This window comes from Montipora capricornis, chromosome 1, assembly GCF_036669925.1.
Source record: "Montipora capricornis isolate CH-2021 chromosome 1, ASM3666992v2, whole genome shotgun sequence".
Classification (NCBI taxonomy): domain Eukaryota; kingdom Metazoa; phylum Cnidaria; class Anthozoa; order Scleractinia; family Acroporidae; genus Montipora; species Montipora capricornis.
Window position 1 is genome coordinate 38,698,167 of NC_090883.1, and position 17,500 is coordinate 38,715,666.

Sequence of the window (17,500 nt, forward strand, 5' to 3'; positions counted from 1 at the left end):
CATGGGACAACACAATTGACAAATAATGTTACTGAATAAACAGCAACATTAACCTTCAAAGCTAAAATACAGCAAAAAAAAACAAAAACAAAACAAAACAAAAAAACATGAGACTTGATGATTCTCACACATTCTGCACAATAATTAAGCAAAATGCAAGTGTTCCAATAGTATTGCTCATGTTTGATTTGCATTCATTTGAGTTGATTTCTATTTGCAGTGTCCCCAATTAAGAAGAATGTAGACACTTAAGGACGTTCGCGCCCAAAACGTTCCCACATACAGATTTTTTTTAAACTTGTCACGCAGAAAGGTAATGATCTACTTTTGTCAAAAAAGCAAAAAAAATGGGGGGTCACCGTGCTCGTTTTCGAGATCATGAGGTGCATTTTTAGAAGATTGTGTTACTTTAAGACGAACTTAGCTTACAACTGTCAGCAATAAAAAAGCTACATGAGTGAAATTTAGATCAGGTAAACGTACTCAGTTCAACATAACTAATATAACTAAATCAACCTTTGCAGCTGATGTCTTTTTCTAAGGTGAAATAGACGTTGAAAAACGATACATATTAGTCTAAGAAAGAAAACTTCGGTCGCGTGAGAGCATAAAAGGCCAAATATTTGTAACTTCTCACCTACAGATTTTTTTTGTTTTTTGTTAAAATGGACAAAATCAAGAAAGGAAGTGATGTAAGGAAAGAAAAATGGGGGTCACCGAGCATTGAAGAGAGTAAAATCGCTGCGAAGTTCTCAAAGCGATTGTCTATCCGCACTGTCACGCCATTGCGTGACATTTCCGAGAAGACCTGGGTCCACAGCTATCCCATGATACCACATACTTTCATGTTCCATTCTTGTGGAAAATTGTTGCGCCTTTAGCATCGTGTTTACCTGCGTGGTCTACGATGCATGACGTGCGCGTGACATGTGCGAAAAGATGCGCAGTAGCAATGGGCGCGAACGTCCTTAAATGAAGTTCATCATCATTATTATATTATCATTGTGCCTTAGGATCGGAAAGTAGTGACTAAGGAGCCTTATAGGATCATCAACTACTCTCTTCTGGCAAAAGAAATCAGGAAGATGCATTGGGAGTTGACAAAGATTGTGCCGTTGAGGTTGGTTGCTTGAGTGTGGCGTCTGGTTGGTTAGAGGGTCTTTTGAAAGAACTGGGTTTCCGGATGTCTTGGGAAGAATGCAGCCCTTCACAATCATTGGGACCACCCTAATTCTCCAGAAGACACTTAGTCTCTAAGTCCACGATACAGGGCTGAGGCTAAGAAGTGTTTAAACATGCAGAGTTTACCATCTCCTCGCAGGTTGTTCTATTTACATGAAGTCCAGAAACTCAAATTTTGTCCACATTTGTTAGCTTACCTTGCCTCAATGAATAACATGGCATGTCTCCTAGCAAATTGTAAACCCTGCTTTCTGTCCACTTCCCTCCCCTCCTAAATAATCAACAATCAGAGTAGGTATTTATTCCACGTAATAGTCACAAACAAAAGAATTATTATGCTCTTCAAAGTGCATGGACTCGGGTTGTTGAAAACACAATGCAAAACAATGCTATCAACAGTGTTCATTTACTTCATCGGAATAATATAATTAACTACAAACAAAAATTAACTTATCATATATATATTTATTATATATTAGACAGGAGTGTTTTAGTGGAAAATACACCTCTCACAAAATTCATAAGGAACTACATCCGGGACCTGAGTGGCATATTTTCCATATCCTCACTAGTGAGTATATTGATGATGTCATTTCCTGCCTTTGCAAAGATTCATGAAGTTCTCTGAGGCTGACGTAAAATCCTTCTCTGAGAAATAAGAAAATGCTAACAGAAGAATAAAACTTCATTAATATTAAAATTATTCAAGGAGTTCCTTGCAAGTGAAGAAGAAATGTGAAAATTGAAGAAAGGTCTGCTGCCGAGCTACAAGAATTTGCGATAAAGTTTATACTCGGTGAAAAACACTCCTGCCTATTTAATAAAAAAGAAAATTACATGTTAGCTCGAAGATATGAATTTTATGTTCTCATCAGTCATGGCAAGAACAATTTCTCACTCGTTCGATGTTCTTGCCACTTGAACATAAAATTCATATCTTCTTGCCACCATGTAATATCCTCTATATATTGTGACAACAAAATTTGACATACCTTATCTATTTTGTTGCCAACTAACATTTTTATTATGTCCTTTTTTGTTGAGTACATTTCCACTTCATTTAGCCATTCCTCCAGTTTATCAAATGTTTCCCTGCTACTTGTATCATAAACTACCAAATGAAAAGAAAACTTTGTAAGCTGTCCTTCAACAGCATTCTAAAAAACATTAAAATTCAAATAAGGGCTAAGACAAACTAACAAATTCTTTTTCACACGCAAAATGTTTATAAAAGGAAAAAAAATAGAAGATTGATGCATTGGTATCCAAGTCCCATGTCTTTCTCTGTAACTATCAGCTGAAAGTATTGACCTACATATCTTTACTGCATCACCTTTTCACAACTATCCCTCTTTGTTTGCGCAACAGGACACTTTTTTACCACAATTGCTGTAATCTCGCAATATGATTTGCTAATTTGCTGTTGTCCACGAGAGCCTAGATGACACCGTACGCGTCATGCTCGCATCATTTTGTCACGCAATGTAATAGCCAATCAGGACCACTGTGATGACAAATATTGTTGTTGATAAGAGTACAGACAACGCTAAACCACTTTCGATTTGTTAATTTTTCCTAGGCCGGAATGGGGTAGGCTCCAAAGTTGCCATGGCAGAGAACACCTTGGTAAAAGCTCAGCACCCATGATGAAGTGGTAGAGTTAAAGAAAAACAAAAAAAGACGTCTTGTGTAATGCAGCGATGAAATGTAAGTCACAGTCTGTATTTTGGTCAGCAGACTTTATTGTACTTCCCATTCCCTTCTGAGTGACCAAATAATTCTTATGTGACCAACTAGAGAGTAGATGATACATGTATATGTCCTTGGCACATATAGCAGTCACAATGTGAGCCAAAGACAAGGTACTGCCTTGATGGGTCAATACTTTCAGAAGCCTTCAATGGGTAAAAATAATGAAGATAATTTCAAAACATAATTAACTTAATCAAGAATAATTATACTTCTAACAATGTACCTAGAATAACACCTTGAGCGCCTCTGTAATAACTGGGAGTTAATGTACGAAATCTCTCCTGACCTGCAGTATCCTACATTTAAGAAAAAAAGACAGCATTAAAGCCAGTTAAATGGTACAATGTTAATGGCTGGTACAATGGCTGTGAGTTCCCAGTGGAAAGTTAGCTTAAATAACATTATTTGCGTCATACCAAGAGGACGAAGACAATCCTACATCCCAACCCAAATCTACAATATTGTATGGGAACTTGTGATTTAAAACACAGGATGCGAAAAGTTAAGCCTGGTTTCACTAATGATGTAAGCACACTATTAATGTAATAACGATGTAAGCACAAGGGCACCTCTCGGATAAGGACGATAAGCCGGAGGTCCCGTCTCGTAACCCTTTAATGTTCATAATCCTGTGGGATGTAAAAGAACCCACACACTTATCGCAAAGAGTAGGTAATGTAGTTCCCGGTGTTGTGGTCTGTCTTCTGTGGTGTATCATGGTTGGGAGGGTAAATGCTTGGAGAAATTAGCTACACCAAGCTACTCTAAAATCCGAGGGTAAAGAAAGAAAGATATATGATATGATATGATATGATATGACCTTACATGCAAAGTGAAAACGAACATCGGCATAAGCATAGATAAGAACATGCCATTTTGCTACAAATTTAAATGCTTAGATGCGGTGAATCTGGAGCAAGGGTTTTAATTGGCCATGTGGCCTTGTGCTAATGCTGTGTCTCGTTTTTTAACATGGCATACATGTAAGGCTAATGTGAGCACAAGCACAGGAAAATTTCAAAAAATGATCTTTGTGCCTGTATTTATGATTGCATCAAGGCCATTTTCCCGGTAAAATAAGAGCTGTTATGCTTGCGCTTGCATGGCTAGTGAAAAACAGGCTTAAAACACTGCAAGTTGTACAAACCAAAAATAATGGTGTATTTACCCAAATTGTTAACAATGATTTCTAAACAAACATTTTAATACAATGGCTTTGAGCTGCTAGTGGAAAGCCAGATTGAAATAATATTATTTGCGTCATTCCAAGAGGACGAAGACAATCCTACATCACAACCCAAATCTACACCAGTGATAATATTGTATGGAAACTTATGATTTAAAACATAGGATGCAAAAAGTTAAACCTGATTTTCACTAGAGACACAAGCACAAGGGCAAGCATGAGTACGGTACCTTACATGCTTAGAATATCAGAATAAGCATAACAACACGCCATTTTTCTACAAATTTTAATGCTCAGATGGGATGATTCTGGAACAAGTGTTTTAATTGGCCATTCATGGCCAAACATAATAAATTTCCTTGCAGTGCTAATGCCATGTCTTGTTTTTACACAGCATACATGTAAGGCTAATGCAAGAACAAGCGCAAGAAAAAAAGATCCTTGTGCCTGTGTTTATCGAGGCCATTTTCACAGCGCTTGCATTGCTAGTGAAAACAGGATTTAAAAACTGCAAGTTGAACAAACCAAAATGGTGTATTTACCCAAATTGCTAATTTTGCCTTGTTCCCTTCTACAGTTAGGGTTTTCACTTTGAAGTCAACACCTAAAGTTAAAGAACACTTTAGATTTGCAAACATTTATCAGTATCAAATGAATACATGTACCTGTTATTGTTAGAAAATGCTTACTATGGTTTACAGTAACACATTGATAATATTGTTACGTTAACCAAAATCTCTTTACTACTTGTTCCTATGAACTAGGGTATATTGACTTGTAAATGCACAGACTAGGGTCAGGTCCTAAGAGACTGCAATGACAGGGCTACGTATCAATAAAAAACTGAACATTTCTGTAATGATCACTTTTGAAAAAAATGTGCATCGGATTAGGAAATCATTTTCACAATAATTTGACCATACAATGTAACATTTTACATGTATATCCAGCTGTACTTCTGCTTAGTTACTTACCTATGGTGGCTCCAATATCAGGATCAAAAGTATCATCAGTGAACCTTAGTAACAAGCTATAAATGGAATTAAAATTTAATGAACACCAGCACCACACCAATCAATTGAATGAAACTGTCCCTCGTGATAGTTCGAAGCTGATGAGTCACATGGTTCAACATTTGTTGATCAACAATTAATGTTGAGGCATGTGTTATCGATTTCTTGAGACTGCAAGATGATTGATTAATGCCTTTCAAATTGCAAGTTGAATAATTACTGAACCAAAGAGAACTTATCTCTATTTTCATTAAACTTCATTCAGAGATAGATAGATAGATAGTTTAATAGTAATAAAACATTGCAGCCATAGGCTGAATTACGAATTATTTACAGCATAGAATCAATTTAAAAGAAATGATGTTAAAAATAGTATTTATAAATTTAACCCACATCTCCCCACTTAAAATCTATTGGCTAAAAATATGGTTGATTATAAAACTTGACTTGCAACGTTCAGTCTTGAAAAGTCTATTGTTCCTAAGGCTATATCGTCCTGGCAGTGGTGTTTTTAGGAAGTAGCCCATGAAGTTTGTGAGATTTGTCTTCTTTGATTGCAGCGAAGGTCTTCGATAAAATGACTTCTCTTCTTTCATGAAGTGTTGACAGGCCAGACTCTTTAAGAGCAGCAGTGTATAAGAGTAGCGGATATATTACTTTCATAGCACCCTTTTGCAATCTCTCTAGGTCATCACTAAGGTACGATGGCAGCGCCCGGTGGAAGACTGGACATGCATATTCAAGTATTGATCTGATGCAAGTAACGTAGAAAAGAATAAGTTCACTAGGGGCAACAGCCAAACGTTTGAGTTGCTTGAGGCTAAATAAGCGTGAAGATGCTTTCTTGACCAGTTCTGCAATGTGTACATTCCACTTGAAGTCGTCGCTTACATTCAATCCAAGGATTTTTGCGATGGATACAACTTCGAGGGAACAGCCGTTCACTTTGAGTGGGTCCAGAGTAGGGCTTGTCTTACAAAAACATATTCTAAGCTCTTTGCAAATGATCTCGTTCAGTTGAAAGTCGTGCAAAAAGGATTTCCTGGAAAGTGAGTCAACAGCTTCTTGAATATGACTCCGGAGGCCTTTCTGGGCGACTTCTGACATGGTGAGGTCATCAACAAATTTCCACACGTCCATTCCCATGATTTCAAGATCATTTACCATAATGAGAAACAACCAGGGACCAAGTTTTGTTCCCTGGGGGACTCCAGCAGGAACGTAACGCCATTCAGAGGAGCAGTCAGTTGCAAGCTTAGTGCGCTGTCTCCTGAAGGTGAGGAAGTCTAGTATCCAACACACCACCTGTCCTGGGATATCATACGTGAGTAATTTCTCTAACAGAATATGGTGGTCAAATGCTTTACGGAAATCAAAAAGTACTACACAGTTGGTTGCACCATTTCCATCTGTACTCACATACAGTTTGTGCATCATACTAATTAGGGCATGAGTGGAACTTGACTTCGGGATTGTGCCATACTGGTGTTGGTCGATCTTCTTGAGAACTGCTGGTTTCACACATGTTTCCACAATATGGTCCTCTGCTATTTTAGAAATAATAGAGGTAAGTGATATCGGACGCAGGTGTTTGTTCACATCTATGATTGGCTTTTGCTTTGGGACGGGTACAATATCAGCATCCTTCCAACTTGATGGCAGACGTTTTTCTTGGTAGGAACTTTTAATGATATCACATACTGGGCCCGCCAGAAGATCTGCATTCTCCTTTAAAATACATCCTGAAACTGCGTCAGGACCTTGCGCTTTGTCTGGGTTTAACGCTAACAGCTTCTTGAAAGTTGACAGTTCAGTCATCAAGAGGATTTCATCGGAGGTGTTCACTAATTCCAAACAGTTAGTACCTGGATAGAGTGGTTCAAAGTGCTCCATAGGAGACAGGAACTTTGCGTTGATAAAATTTGCACACTCAACATCCATCATCTCACTAGTACCTTCAAGATGATTCAGGAACTTACGAAAAGAATGATCTTGAGTTTTTGGGTTTGATAAACCACTAAGCTTTTTCACCTTTTTCCACCATTTGGTCGAGGAACACTCTTTGAGATGTTCTACCTTGAGCCTGTAGTATTTGGCACGACAGCTTTTCCTTTCTCTATTGACCTGGTTTCTGAGATATCAAAACTCCACAAGGTCTCCTTTGTGTAGAGCTGTTTGGCGTTTTCAAATTAAGGTCTTCAAACTGGAACTAACCCAGGGTGGTTCTGTGTTATGAACGGTTTTGGATTGAAATGGTGATATAGCATCCACACCTGTTGTGATGATTTGCTGAAACAAGGATACCTTAGCTTCACAGGAACTTTTAGAATTAATTAAACCAGGAACATCTACTAGCTCAAGGTAAGACCGCATGGCTAGGCGATTGCTTGGTCTAAGATCTCTTGCAAGGAATGTATGTTTCTGTTTACAAGTCAAAGGGCGTTGTTTTGGTTGTACTTCGATGGAAAAGTGATCAGAGAAGCCAAAACCAGGTCGTTTGATCGGTTGGTCGTAAAAAGATTTCAAATTGGTCAAGACCTTGTCCAAGGTCTTCGGGCCCCGAGTTCCAAAATTAACGATTTGGTTTAATCCAAAGTTAGACGTTAATCTTGAGACGTTGAGTTGATTGAAATCGCCGAGCAGGATTATTCCACTAAAGGGATGTTTAGATTCCAAATCTATCAGTCGATTAGTCAAATAATCCAACATAATAGAATTGTTTGCTGCTGGAGGGTGATACACAAGACCGACGATAATATCCGAGATTCCTCTTGGGTGTCGGGAAGGTCTTATCTTGATCCACAAAACTTCCAGTGAATCATCAGAGAGATCACTCAGAACAGAAAATTGGATGTAACAATGTTCAACTTGTTGAATGGCCTATTTAAGCACTCAACATGACAGGATACACAGTTAAACGATGGAATTAGACTAGACTCGGCATAAGTCGGAAGCTTTACAAGAACAAGGCACGTCACAAATGGTTATTTTTGCTATTCAATTTCTTAGGGAACAATAGACGGCTCTTTATTCTGTTATACAGCCTACAAGTTAAAGAATTTGACGAAACGTACCCAGATCATGCCCAGAGTCACCGGTAGTTATAACATATTAAAATTACCTTGATTTTCCTACGCCACTTTCTCCAACAATCAAGATCTTTAAGGTGGTAAGAACATCGTTATCCATCTTTAAGATTAAATGAAAAACTCTCGCATTGGCTTTTTAAGTCTTAAAAATACGATTTATTGTGAATTTGACCAATTTAACGACTAGATTTTGTCATTTCGTCATTGTTATTTTCCTCTGATAGACACGTCTTTTCACTTAAACGAAACACCGCTGATAAAGTCGGTCGAACACGCAAATCACACCCAGGCCTCCAACTAACTTGGGACCAAGTAACAAAGTGTCGGAAGGGAAGATCTTGAGGGCAACTTTGTGAAAGATATTTGTGTATCTTACATACTTTACAAAGGTACGTGTAGTTGATAGGAATAAGGGGATGGATGGTATAGACTCCATGGGAGAATACCGGATGGATACCCACCAAGTAGTTACCTACCCATTGCTGTTTCCTGACCGTAGACGTGAAAAGGGACTGGATTGCCATTATCTTTCATGGAACCGAGGCTAAACATGTGTTTTTTTTGGCCCATCTTCCAAAAGAAACTTTATTTTTCTTTTTGTTTTCTCTTTTTTGCCTCGAAGGTTTTCACGCTATGCTTCGTAATGTGAGCATAGTTTTAAAAGTCCCCAAGTGATGTCTTTCTGGCGGATAAATCGCCGTTGTGATGACGAGTAACACGAGTTGGCGAATTGACGATATGGACGGCGGCTTGGACGGTGGGCTTGCCTCAGAACTGCTTAATCTTTCAGGTTTAGGCAATGAATTTGGAGCAGAAGGAGCGTATAACATGAGGTACATTTAGGAATAGTGGAAGGGTTGCCATAGTAATGAGAATATATTATTTTGTTGACAATATTGATATTTACCGTGCTTTCATGTTCTCAGCCACATGCATTTATGGTGTTTCCTACTAAGACGGTTTATTCACCCTCATCCAGTCTCCCACTCAGGGTTACAAACCATTTTTTAAGAGGCAAGGAATCCTCAAAAACGTATTTTCCCAGTCCTTTGCATGCTGTAATTGTAGGGAAATGTACAGATCAATGATCCATCCATTCTACATGTTCACATAATTTATGTCTGAGGTATAATCATCAGGCCTCGGTTGTTCAAAAGGTGGATAACGCTATCCAACGGATAAAAAAACTGTCCAGTGGATTGAGCTATCTGGCCCTTCAAACAACCAGGGACTGTCTGATAAGTCATCTGTCTGTAAGTAGGAGCCATAAGTAAGATCACCTGTCCAGTTCCTGCTGCAGTAGTTCATCTGTCAAACTGTTATCCTGACCATAGTTTATGGCCAGTGAGGATCTATTAATTTTTAGACACGTGTCCATTCCATTGGGTCTAGTGAAACCATCATGGTTTGTTTGGACTTCCCCAAGATTGTTGTAATGTGCCACTCTGAACACCAGCCAGAGTTGTTTGAAGAGTGCTCCCTGTGTCAACTTCTTGGGTGTGCTTGTAAATAGCCACCTGGCTTGCCTCCCACCAGCTGGGATTCTTAACTCTGTTCTGTTAATTTGTATTGCATTTTTCATTCATTTGAGGGTCACTATGTAAACTAGAGTACTGGCTTAGTAGTATATGTTCACTATTGTTAAATAAGGACTCACTACTACTACTATTATTATTATTATTATTATTATTATTATGATGACAGTGAAAACGTATGGATGCCATATGGATCCCTATTCAGCTAACCTGGGGCGTCAAACGTAACCCAGCAGGCCCTAAGGCTAACAACTCCGTAACTAGTATTATAATAAATAAACTAAAATTGCTAAAAATATCTCTGTTCACTCTTCTGCTATCCTCAAGACATCACTTTCAGTGTGCAGGTAATGTTCAGGGTGTGCGAGATGACGGCTCTCTGCATCCGGAGTAGAATCTCTCCTCCTTGAGCCCCGAACAGTTCCCTCACAGCCTCGTCTACCTCATTGGACCACCCTCCTAGGACATCTATGATGATGTTATACTGCCGAATGTCATATCCTGGGATCTGCTGATCCGCTGATCTCCCAGCGTAGGGGGACATACTTGGTGATCTTCTCTTCTTGTTTCTTTTCTCTGTTCTCCTTCCACGGGCAGCTCATTTCTACCGCCAGAACTCTCTTCTTCTCGTGATCTATAAATCTCACATCCACTCTGTTCTGCCTCACTTGCTCACTTACGGCAAAGAATGGGATGTCCCAATATGCTTGGGCCTCTGGTGACTCATAGAATGGTTTGGGAATGGCTGAAGAATACCACGGTGGCACTGTATCAGAAAGCTGAAGCTCTCTAAGCATTTCCCAGAACAGTACTTTGAGGGCCGCATTATGACGCACGAGGTACTTATTCTGCGCAAGCTCAAAACAACTCGCCAGCACATGGGGCATACTTTCGGTATTTTTGCCACAGAGTCTACATAGGGTGTCATCAGGTTGGTTGGTATAGGTCTTGCGTGCGTGATAGACCTTTGTCGGTGTTAGCTGTTCATAAGATTCGAGCATACCCAAGATGGTGTGTAGGTGCCGTATCTCAATTCCTCAGCCAAGCGAAGCATCCCCGCTGGTTCAGCTGGTCATCCTCCCATCTAGGACCTTTCCATGCCATCTCTTTTCCTTTACGGTTAGGTTAGTTTTCTTCCACTTGTTTAGGTTAGTTTTCTTCCACTCGAGTGCAACCTTTTTGAAGTGCCTCTTGTTATTACCTCTGGGTACATCTGCTCCATCTGTATTGTCATGACACTTGGGGTGCGGAAAACTCAGGTGAAGGGTGATGCTCAATTCCTCTGCAAACGTCTTAGCCTCTTTGACGAGCGACTGATGACCTTGATGTGCTGCATTCTCTTCAAACGCCTGTACCAGGGTCATGGTGGAGTCCTCATTACTGTACAGCTTAATGGCTGACTTGATCTTAGTCATTTTGTACTTTTTCCTCTACTGATCTCATTCCACGTCCTCACAGAGCCGTTGGAAGATAGACAATCGCTTTCAGCCTTAGTGGGTGCTTGCCACCACTCTCACGCATGATCTTCCGTGCCTGCCTATCGATGTTGTGCAAGTCTGTCAGACACCAGTGTTGGGACCACATAAGGTATGACAGCACTGGCATGGCAAGCTGATTGGACGCTTGAACTCTGTTGGTGTCTGACAGTGGGCTCGACCAGATGGCTGAGAGTCTCTACAGGTAGGTATGAGTAGCACACTGCAGAGCCAGCTCCTCTTCTTGAAGTAGCCGTTTCGGTGCTCCTAGGAACCGTTAGGTTGTGTCTTCCTCCAGGCTTTCGATGACCGTTTCCCCTGACTTGAACCTTTCAGGTACATCAACCGGGATCACCCTTGAGTCAGCTTTTGTTTGATTCGCGAATCTATCACGCGGTTGGAATAATCACCCTCGCATTTGTTCACTGATGTGAATAACTGTGATGATCGTTTGTCATCTGTTGTTGTTTTTAGGTTTTTATGGGCATTTGGGTCTTTGGTTTGTAGCATCTTTTTGGTATGTGTAGGTATTCAGCTTAATGATTTTATTTGTAATGCAGTTGTAAAATGCAATGTGAAATAAAAGTTTCTTTAATTAATCACAGAGAATCATCAGTTAAGCTAAAAGTGGGAATCTAATATGTCAGATGCCCATTAGTGTCAGTGTTGTTAAATCTTGGGGAAAGTTGTTCTACAAACAAGCCCTGCTTTAGAAAAGAACTGAATTTCAGGTACACTGTATTAGTTGTATTTGGTTTGGACAGAGAAAGATTTAACTGATAAATACATGTGTTGATGAAAACTGTAACTCTTTTCTTCAAAGCGATGTTTTAAACTTGCCAATTTTCAAGGAAGAGCCTTCCTCAGTGTTTCACACTATGGATACAGTTGATCTAGAATCCTCTTCGCTGTCAGAGTAAGTACCAATTTACCATAGTCTTGACTTCAGTCTTACAAAATTCTGTGATTATGTTGGCATTATACTCAGTCTATACCTTCCATTTTCCCAAGTGAATTAAGTTGAACAATCAATAACAAATTGTCTTGGATTGAGTCTTTGTTTGTCAAATATACAATCAAATTAATGTTGCTGGCTTTGTTTTAGTGTTGCCGTGGAGGTTGCCTCTACATCAGCCATGAGGTCTCCTGTACAGACAGCAAAAGAAGGAGTGGCTGTGTCTAAGTCACCATTAATGTCATCAGTTGGAAGCACAGCAAACAGGAGGCATGTACCGTAGCTGCCAGACACTTTGAATATTCCTTCTCCAGAAGTATTACGTAGTCTCTAGAGGTCTTTATTAGATTTCCTTTTCTTAAGCGAAGTAATTTCATTTTACTCTCAATTCACAAATCTCTTTAATGCCTTGCATGTTCTTTCATGATTCAGTCATTGTTGACAAATAAATGTCTTTGAACAGTGCTGTCAGTGTACCTCGCTTACAGTCTTGTGTATCTTGGGTTATTGAATGAACTTGGAGTCATTTGTTTTTGACGAGATCTGATCACCAACTTCCAAGTCAGGGACGGTAAATCTAATACTGACTGATGGCTAACTTTTTTGTTCAATGTTTGCAGTCCTCAATGTGGATTCTTTCACATTCTTCGTGCTCCAACATCCCCAACCAAAAAACTTGAGGAAGATTCGCTGACATACCTTAACCAAGGTGATTTTTTAACATTTCTTTTTCTTTCTTTTTGTTTATAACAATAAATTCAAGAGTAATATGGGAAAAAAAACTAGTTTTTATGACCTAGAATTTCAAATGTTGCTTTATTTGAACAGGACAGTCCTATCTTATAGAACTGACATGTCTTCCAGCTGAAGCACTAAAGTTCGAGGGTCAGTGTGTCAAGGTATCTTTATGAAACTAAATTAATTTTTTTTAGCCAGCCATTGCCACCCTTATGGAAGGGTTTACATGGTTTTCTTTTTATACTAAACATAGAGTGTGGTCAAGCTTTGCTTTTATGAGAGAAAGCTTCAAGTTCAAGAATCTGAAAAATATGAGGAATGGAAGAGCAACAGACCAGCTGATAGACTTTTGGAAATTGGTAAAGTTGTTAATATAAAAAATGAATAACTTAAAATGATTCTTAATAATAATGTTAATAATCATAATTATATTTGTAGACCTCTCACCATACTGTAAGTTCCAAATTTTCAACAACAACAACAACAACAAATAATGATATTGTTAGTATAATTACCTAGGTGATTATTGAAAATTCTCTGCGCTGATTAGTTGATTTTGTGGTGATTGCTACCCATACCCATACCCATAAGAGTGGAATCATAGAATTACATGCATTTTAAGCCCATATCTTTTCAAAATTGCCTTTTCAAGATTTCTTAGAATACTTCATTTTAAAACATCCCCTCTTAATATTTAATGAGATGTTAAGTTACTGAAAGAACTGTCCACTATGGCAGTTCAAGCTCTTCCACCAAGTCTTCTGAAACAGGAGAAGCCTTTTTTAGACAAGAGATCAGACCAGTTCAAGTGGAAAACTGCACAGTGGTTGGGAAAAAAGGGTGTAATGAGTGCTGATATACATCTAGATAGTAATCTCAAAAATCAGGGTGTTGTAGGTAACTGATTTGGCAGGCTTTTTTCCAAAGTTAACGGGAACAGTTTACTCATTGCTAGCAAAAATAACTTCAGATTATGTCAGGTACAATGTACTTTGACTTTAACACAAGGCCTACTTACTAATGTAAATTATAATTTTATTAGTATTAGTAGTATTAGTATATTAGTAGGCACATGGTGCCTACTAATATTCAATAAGTATTTTTGCATGGTTTACAAATATCTCGGAAAAGCAGATTTTAACCGGTGTTATTGAAATCCAAAAAGAAAATTTTTCAAAGACAATCAATCAACAACATTTGTAGAAAGCTTTAAAATGCAAAGCGATACATGGTGTTTGTTTCCAAATTGAAGCTTAATTACCTCTGAAAAATGCATTGTTACCCAATTTTCTCTTTGCATTCCAAGGGCACTTGCTAAGTTTTGCTTTCTCTGCATAGTTTTAAACTGTGCAAAAATATCTCTGTATTAGTAAGCACCATCCATAGGAAACCCAAGTAACTTGAGATGCGCAGAATGTATGCGCAGTAACAATTTAGTTGGCACTTTCCTTAATTCCTTAAGAAGGCATTGCTCATTGAAACTGTTTGGGAACCTGGGTCACATAGATTCATTTTGAACTTAAAGAATCTGAATAAATATAAGCCATAGAACCATTATTAAATGGATACATTGAAAAATGTGTTTAATCGTGAGATCATGAAACAAAAACAAACCGTTAAATTTGGTAGGCCATACTGTAGAATGTGGCCAGCCAAATGTCCCAATCATGGTGTGTAAAAAAACAGTAACAGTACTATTTGTCCTCTGAATTTGTGCTGTTTATAGCTTCTTTCAATTTAAAAGATTAAAATACTCATTTTTCAGATGTTCCCATGTCAAGTGGTGTTTATAATATCAGAAGCAAAGGAAATTTACTAAACTGTTATGAATTTGAGTGGGATCCAACCAAAGAATCCAAACTTTATGTCATTGTGAGTAGCTCTTGGATCTTCACTGGATTTCTATCATTTACTTAGGACATTGTCTTTATTGATTCGCTCAGAAATGCGTTACAACAAGGAGTAGTGGAAGTGGGAAGCAAGGACGGTGCAGTAGTGAGTGCACTTCCCTCCTATATACGTGTACCAATGTTGTCTTAGTTCATATCCAGGATGACCCCATATTAAAGTGGGTTGAGTAATGTTGGCTCATTGTTCTCCAGTTTTTCCCTTTGACAGAAAAAAACAACATTTGATTTGATTTGTTGCATTAATATTAGTTTCCTATGTTCACCGTTAGTAAAGATTTTGATAATAATTTATAAGTAATACTTCTAATCATAGATAATATGGTTGAAAACTCTTACTGGCAGAAAGCAACCAGTTATTATTAATTTTGCGATGGCTGATGGATTTGAATTCAGTACCACCAAAGACAAATCTGAGGCATGCAATTGTCAGGGTGAGAATTAATTGTGCCACCATGCTCATCCAGGGTCCTGATCACAGGACCACTTTGCCTTTTGATATTAGTGCAGTGAAACGGAACTTACGTGAAAAGATTAAGGTTTCAGAAAATTGGGAGGGAGTCATTGTTATTGACGAAAGCTTGACCCTTTCAGATTTCCCATGGACATCATTTCTGTAAACTTGGGACACTGTAAATTAAAGTCATGTATAATTTTCTTGGACATTTTGTAAGAGTTCTCCTCATAAATTTTAGATAAACTGTGTCAGCTCAGAGTTCACTAAAGGAAAGAGTGGTAAGAAAATTGATTTTAGTTTACAAGTACTTATAATTATTGTGATTTGATGCTTTATGTAACTAGCCATGCTTTTCCTCTAGGTGGAGAGAGTGGTGTGCCATTCAGCTTACAGGTTGACTCATTTTCACCCAGCTCAACATCAGATTCCCTTCCAATCCACTCCTCAGGATGTCAAGTGAAAGTCTTTAAAGTAAGTGAAACAATGACATATCATTGAACTAAAAAGTGGTTAAAAAATACACTTTTTATTTGTATGTTAAGCACAAGATCTCTTTTTACAATTTGTTTTTCAGACTAATAATTAGTAATGGTACCTTCAAAATCTTGGCACTCCCAAACTTTTCAAAAGATCTCTAAATCTTGAGAGCCTTTGTTAAGAGTCTCAAAGTCTGGTTTATATATTTTGCATTTATTTTGGTGTGGAGTCTTGCATGTTTTTGTCTCAGTCTCGGATTTGCAATCAAGGGACTTAGCATCTCGGTGAGTCTTAGATTTTACCATTTGTCACCCCTAGATATTTGTGCTAACTGCGAGTTGTCCATAGTACATGTACCTACTGAAAAAAGACATAATTTGATTAACAAGGGTTTGTTTCAATTGAAGAAGCCCTGCAATAACTGACTGGCACAAATTAGGAACTGTTTGAAATGGACAGAGTTACAGTGCAAGCAGTTATTTGTAAAGTATTTTTATCCATATTTCCAAGTCAAAAGGTGCTGACAGGAAGCACAAAGTAGAGATGCAGAAACGTGAACTGAAGTCACAGGATGAGTTGGTAATAATAATAGTAAAACATTACTGCTACAGCATTGCTTTAATTATAATGCATATCATACATGTACATGCAGAGACAGTATTGTTCCTCCAATGGCATAAACGCTAATAATTCCATCTGTTTTATGATTTTGTCTTAAATCAATATATTAGACCAGCATATTAAGTAAAGATATAATAAATTACTGGCTCTTTGAGCACCATTTTTCACAAGCACATTTACTTTGTAGTACCTGCTGAGACCCACTCTTGAATACACTGAATTAAAAGAGGTAAGCTTTGCTCATGTTTGGCATTATAAGTTAAAATTTACTATAATTATTAATTCAGCCCAGTCAAAATGTGCCGGCAGATGACATCCTCATCGATAACAAATTAATATGAGTTCTCCACTAGACCAAAATGAAATGTAACAAAAAATTAATTTTATATAGTTAATCAACGTTTCTTTTGGTTCTCCACTAGACCAAAATGAAATGTAACAAAAAATTAATTTTATATAGTTAACCAACGTTTCTTTTGGTGAATGAATCAAGCTGAAAATTTGATTAATTTTTGACACGAACTGGCTCTTGCATGCTTTCATAAGATATCTGGTATGCCGACTTAGAGACCTATAGTTTTCCATTTATACAATGTATTTCTAAGGATTTGAAGAGTTTGATTTAAAGTTTTCGCTTCCGTAAAGACTTAGATTGCATTATTTTGACTATTAACTTACCATCATCAACTGCAAATGGTTGCGTTTATATCGAACAACTACATGTTTATGTTGTAGTAAAATTTGTTCCTTTGGTACAATTTTTTCTGAACTGGTACAGAATATATTGAACTGGTACAATTTTAATTGTACTGGTTTATTTTTATCAACTGTCTAAAAAAGGGATTTTCCTTTTTTTGGGGTGTAGTTAAAAAACAGGGGCGTGGTTTTTAGGGGGTCTAAAAAAGAATATGTTATTTCTTTCTTTTCTTCTACTTTCCTACCCCTCCCTCATCTTCCCCATCACCTCTATCCACATCACCTCAATCCACCCCCCTTTCTTTTACAGTTCTATCCCCCCTTATTTTGCAGGTGGCCCCCCTCCTTGCATACCCTTATGCCCACTCCCTCTATGACAGAATTTACACAGTATACTGAAGACTTTCTTTTTTACTC

The 17,500-nt window shown here is 38.0% G+C and overlaps 2 protein-coding genes across 3 annotated transcripts in view; one reads left to right on the plus strand and one right to left on the minus strand.

The window, feature by feature from the left end:
* LOC138042799 (ras-related protein Rab-18-B-like) overlaps nt 1-8,464 on the minus strand; it is a 10,236-nt gene extending 1,772 nt beyond the window's left edge. Inside the window, exons 1-6 of the mRNA XM_068888813.1 lie at nt 8,255-8,464; nt 5,095-5,150; nt 4,663-4,724; nt 3,158-3,230; nt 2,175-2,293; nt 1,380-1,453 (exon numbers count right to left, since the gene is read on the minus strand). Of these exons, the coding sequence (XP_068744914.1) occupies nt 1,380-1,453; nt 2,175-2,293; nt 3,158-3,230; nt 4,663-4,724; nt 5,095-5,150; nt 8,255-8,322 (452 nt within the window). The 5' untranslated portion in view covers nt 8,323-8,464. The remainder of the gene's footprint in view (nt 1-1,379; nt 1,454-2,174; nt 2,294-3,157; nt 3,231-4,662; nt 4,725-5,094; nt 5,151-8,254) is intronic.
* A 32-nt stretch (nt 8,465-8,496) lies between these two features.
* Nucleotides 8,497-17,500, plus strand: part of LOC138042777 (transcription factor CP2-like) — an 18,291-nt gene continuing 9,287 nt past the window's right edge. For both annotated transcript variants that reach the window (XM_068888788.1, XM_068888781.1), the window contains exons 1-12: nt 8,497-8,611; nt 8,845-9,055; nt 12,056-12,148; nt 12,338-12,457; nt 12,808-12,896; nt 13,016-13,086; nt 13,179-13,284; nt 14,691-14,797; nt 15,528-15,567; nt 15,651-15,760; nt 16,277-16,345; nt 16,575-16,616. In XM_068888788.1, coding sequence (XP_068744889.1) covers nt 8,928-9,055; nt 12,056-12,148; nt 12,338-12,457; nt 12,808-12,896; nt 13,016-13,086; nt 13,179-13,284; nt 14,691-14,797; nt 15,528-15,567; nt 15,651-15,760; nt 16,277-16,345; nt 16,575-16,616 — 975 coding nt within the window. In that variant the 5' untranslated portion in view covers nt 8,497-8,611; nt 8,845-8,927. The remainder of the gene's footprint in view (nt 8,612-8,844; nt 9,056-12,055; nt 12,149-12,337; nt 12,458-12,807; nt 12,897-13,015; nt 13,087-13,178; nt 13,285-14,690; nt 14,798-15,527; nt 15,568-15,650; nt 15,761-16,276; nt 16,346-16,574; nt 16,617-17,500) is intronic.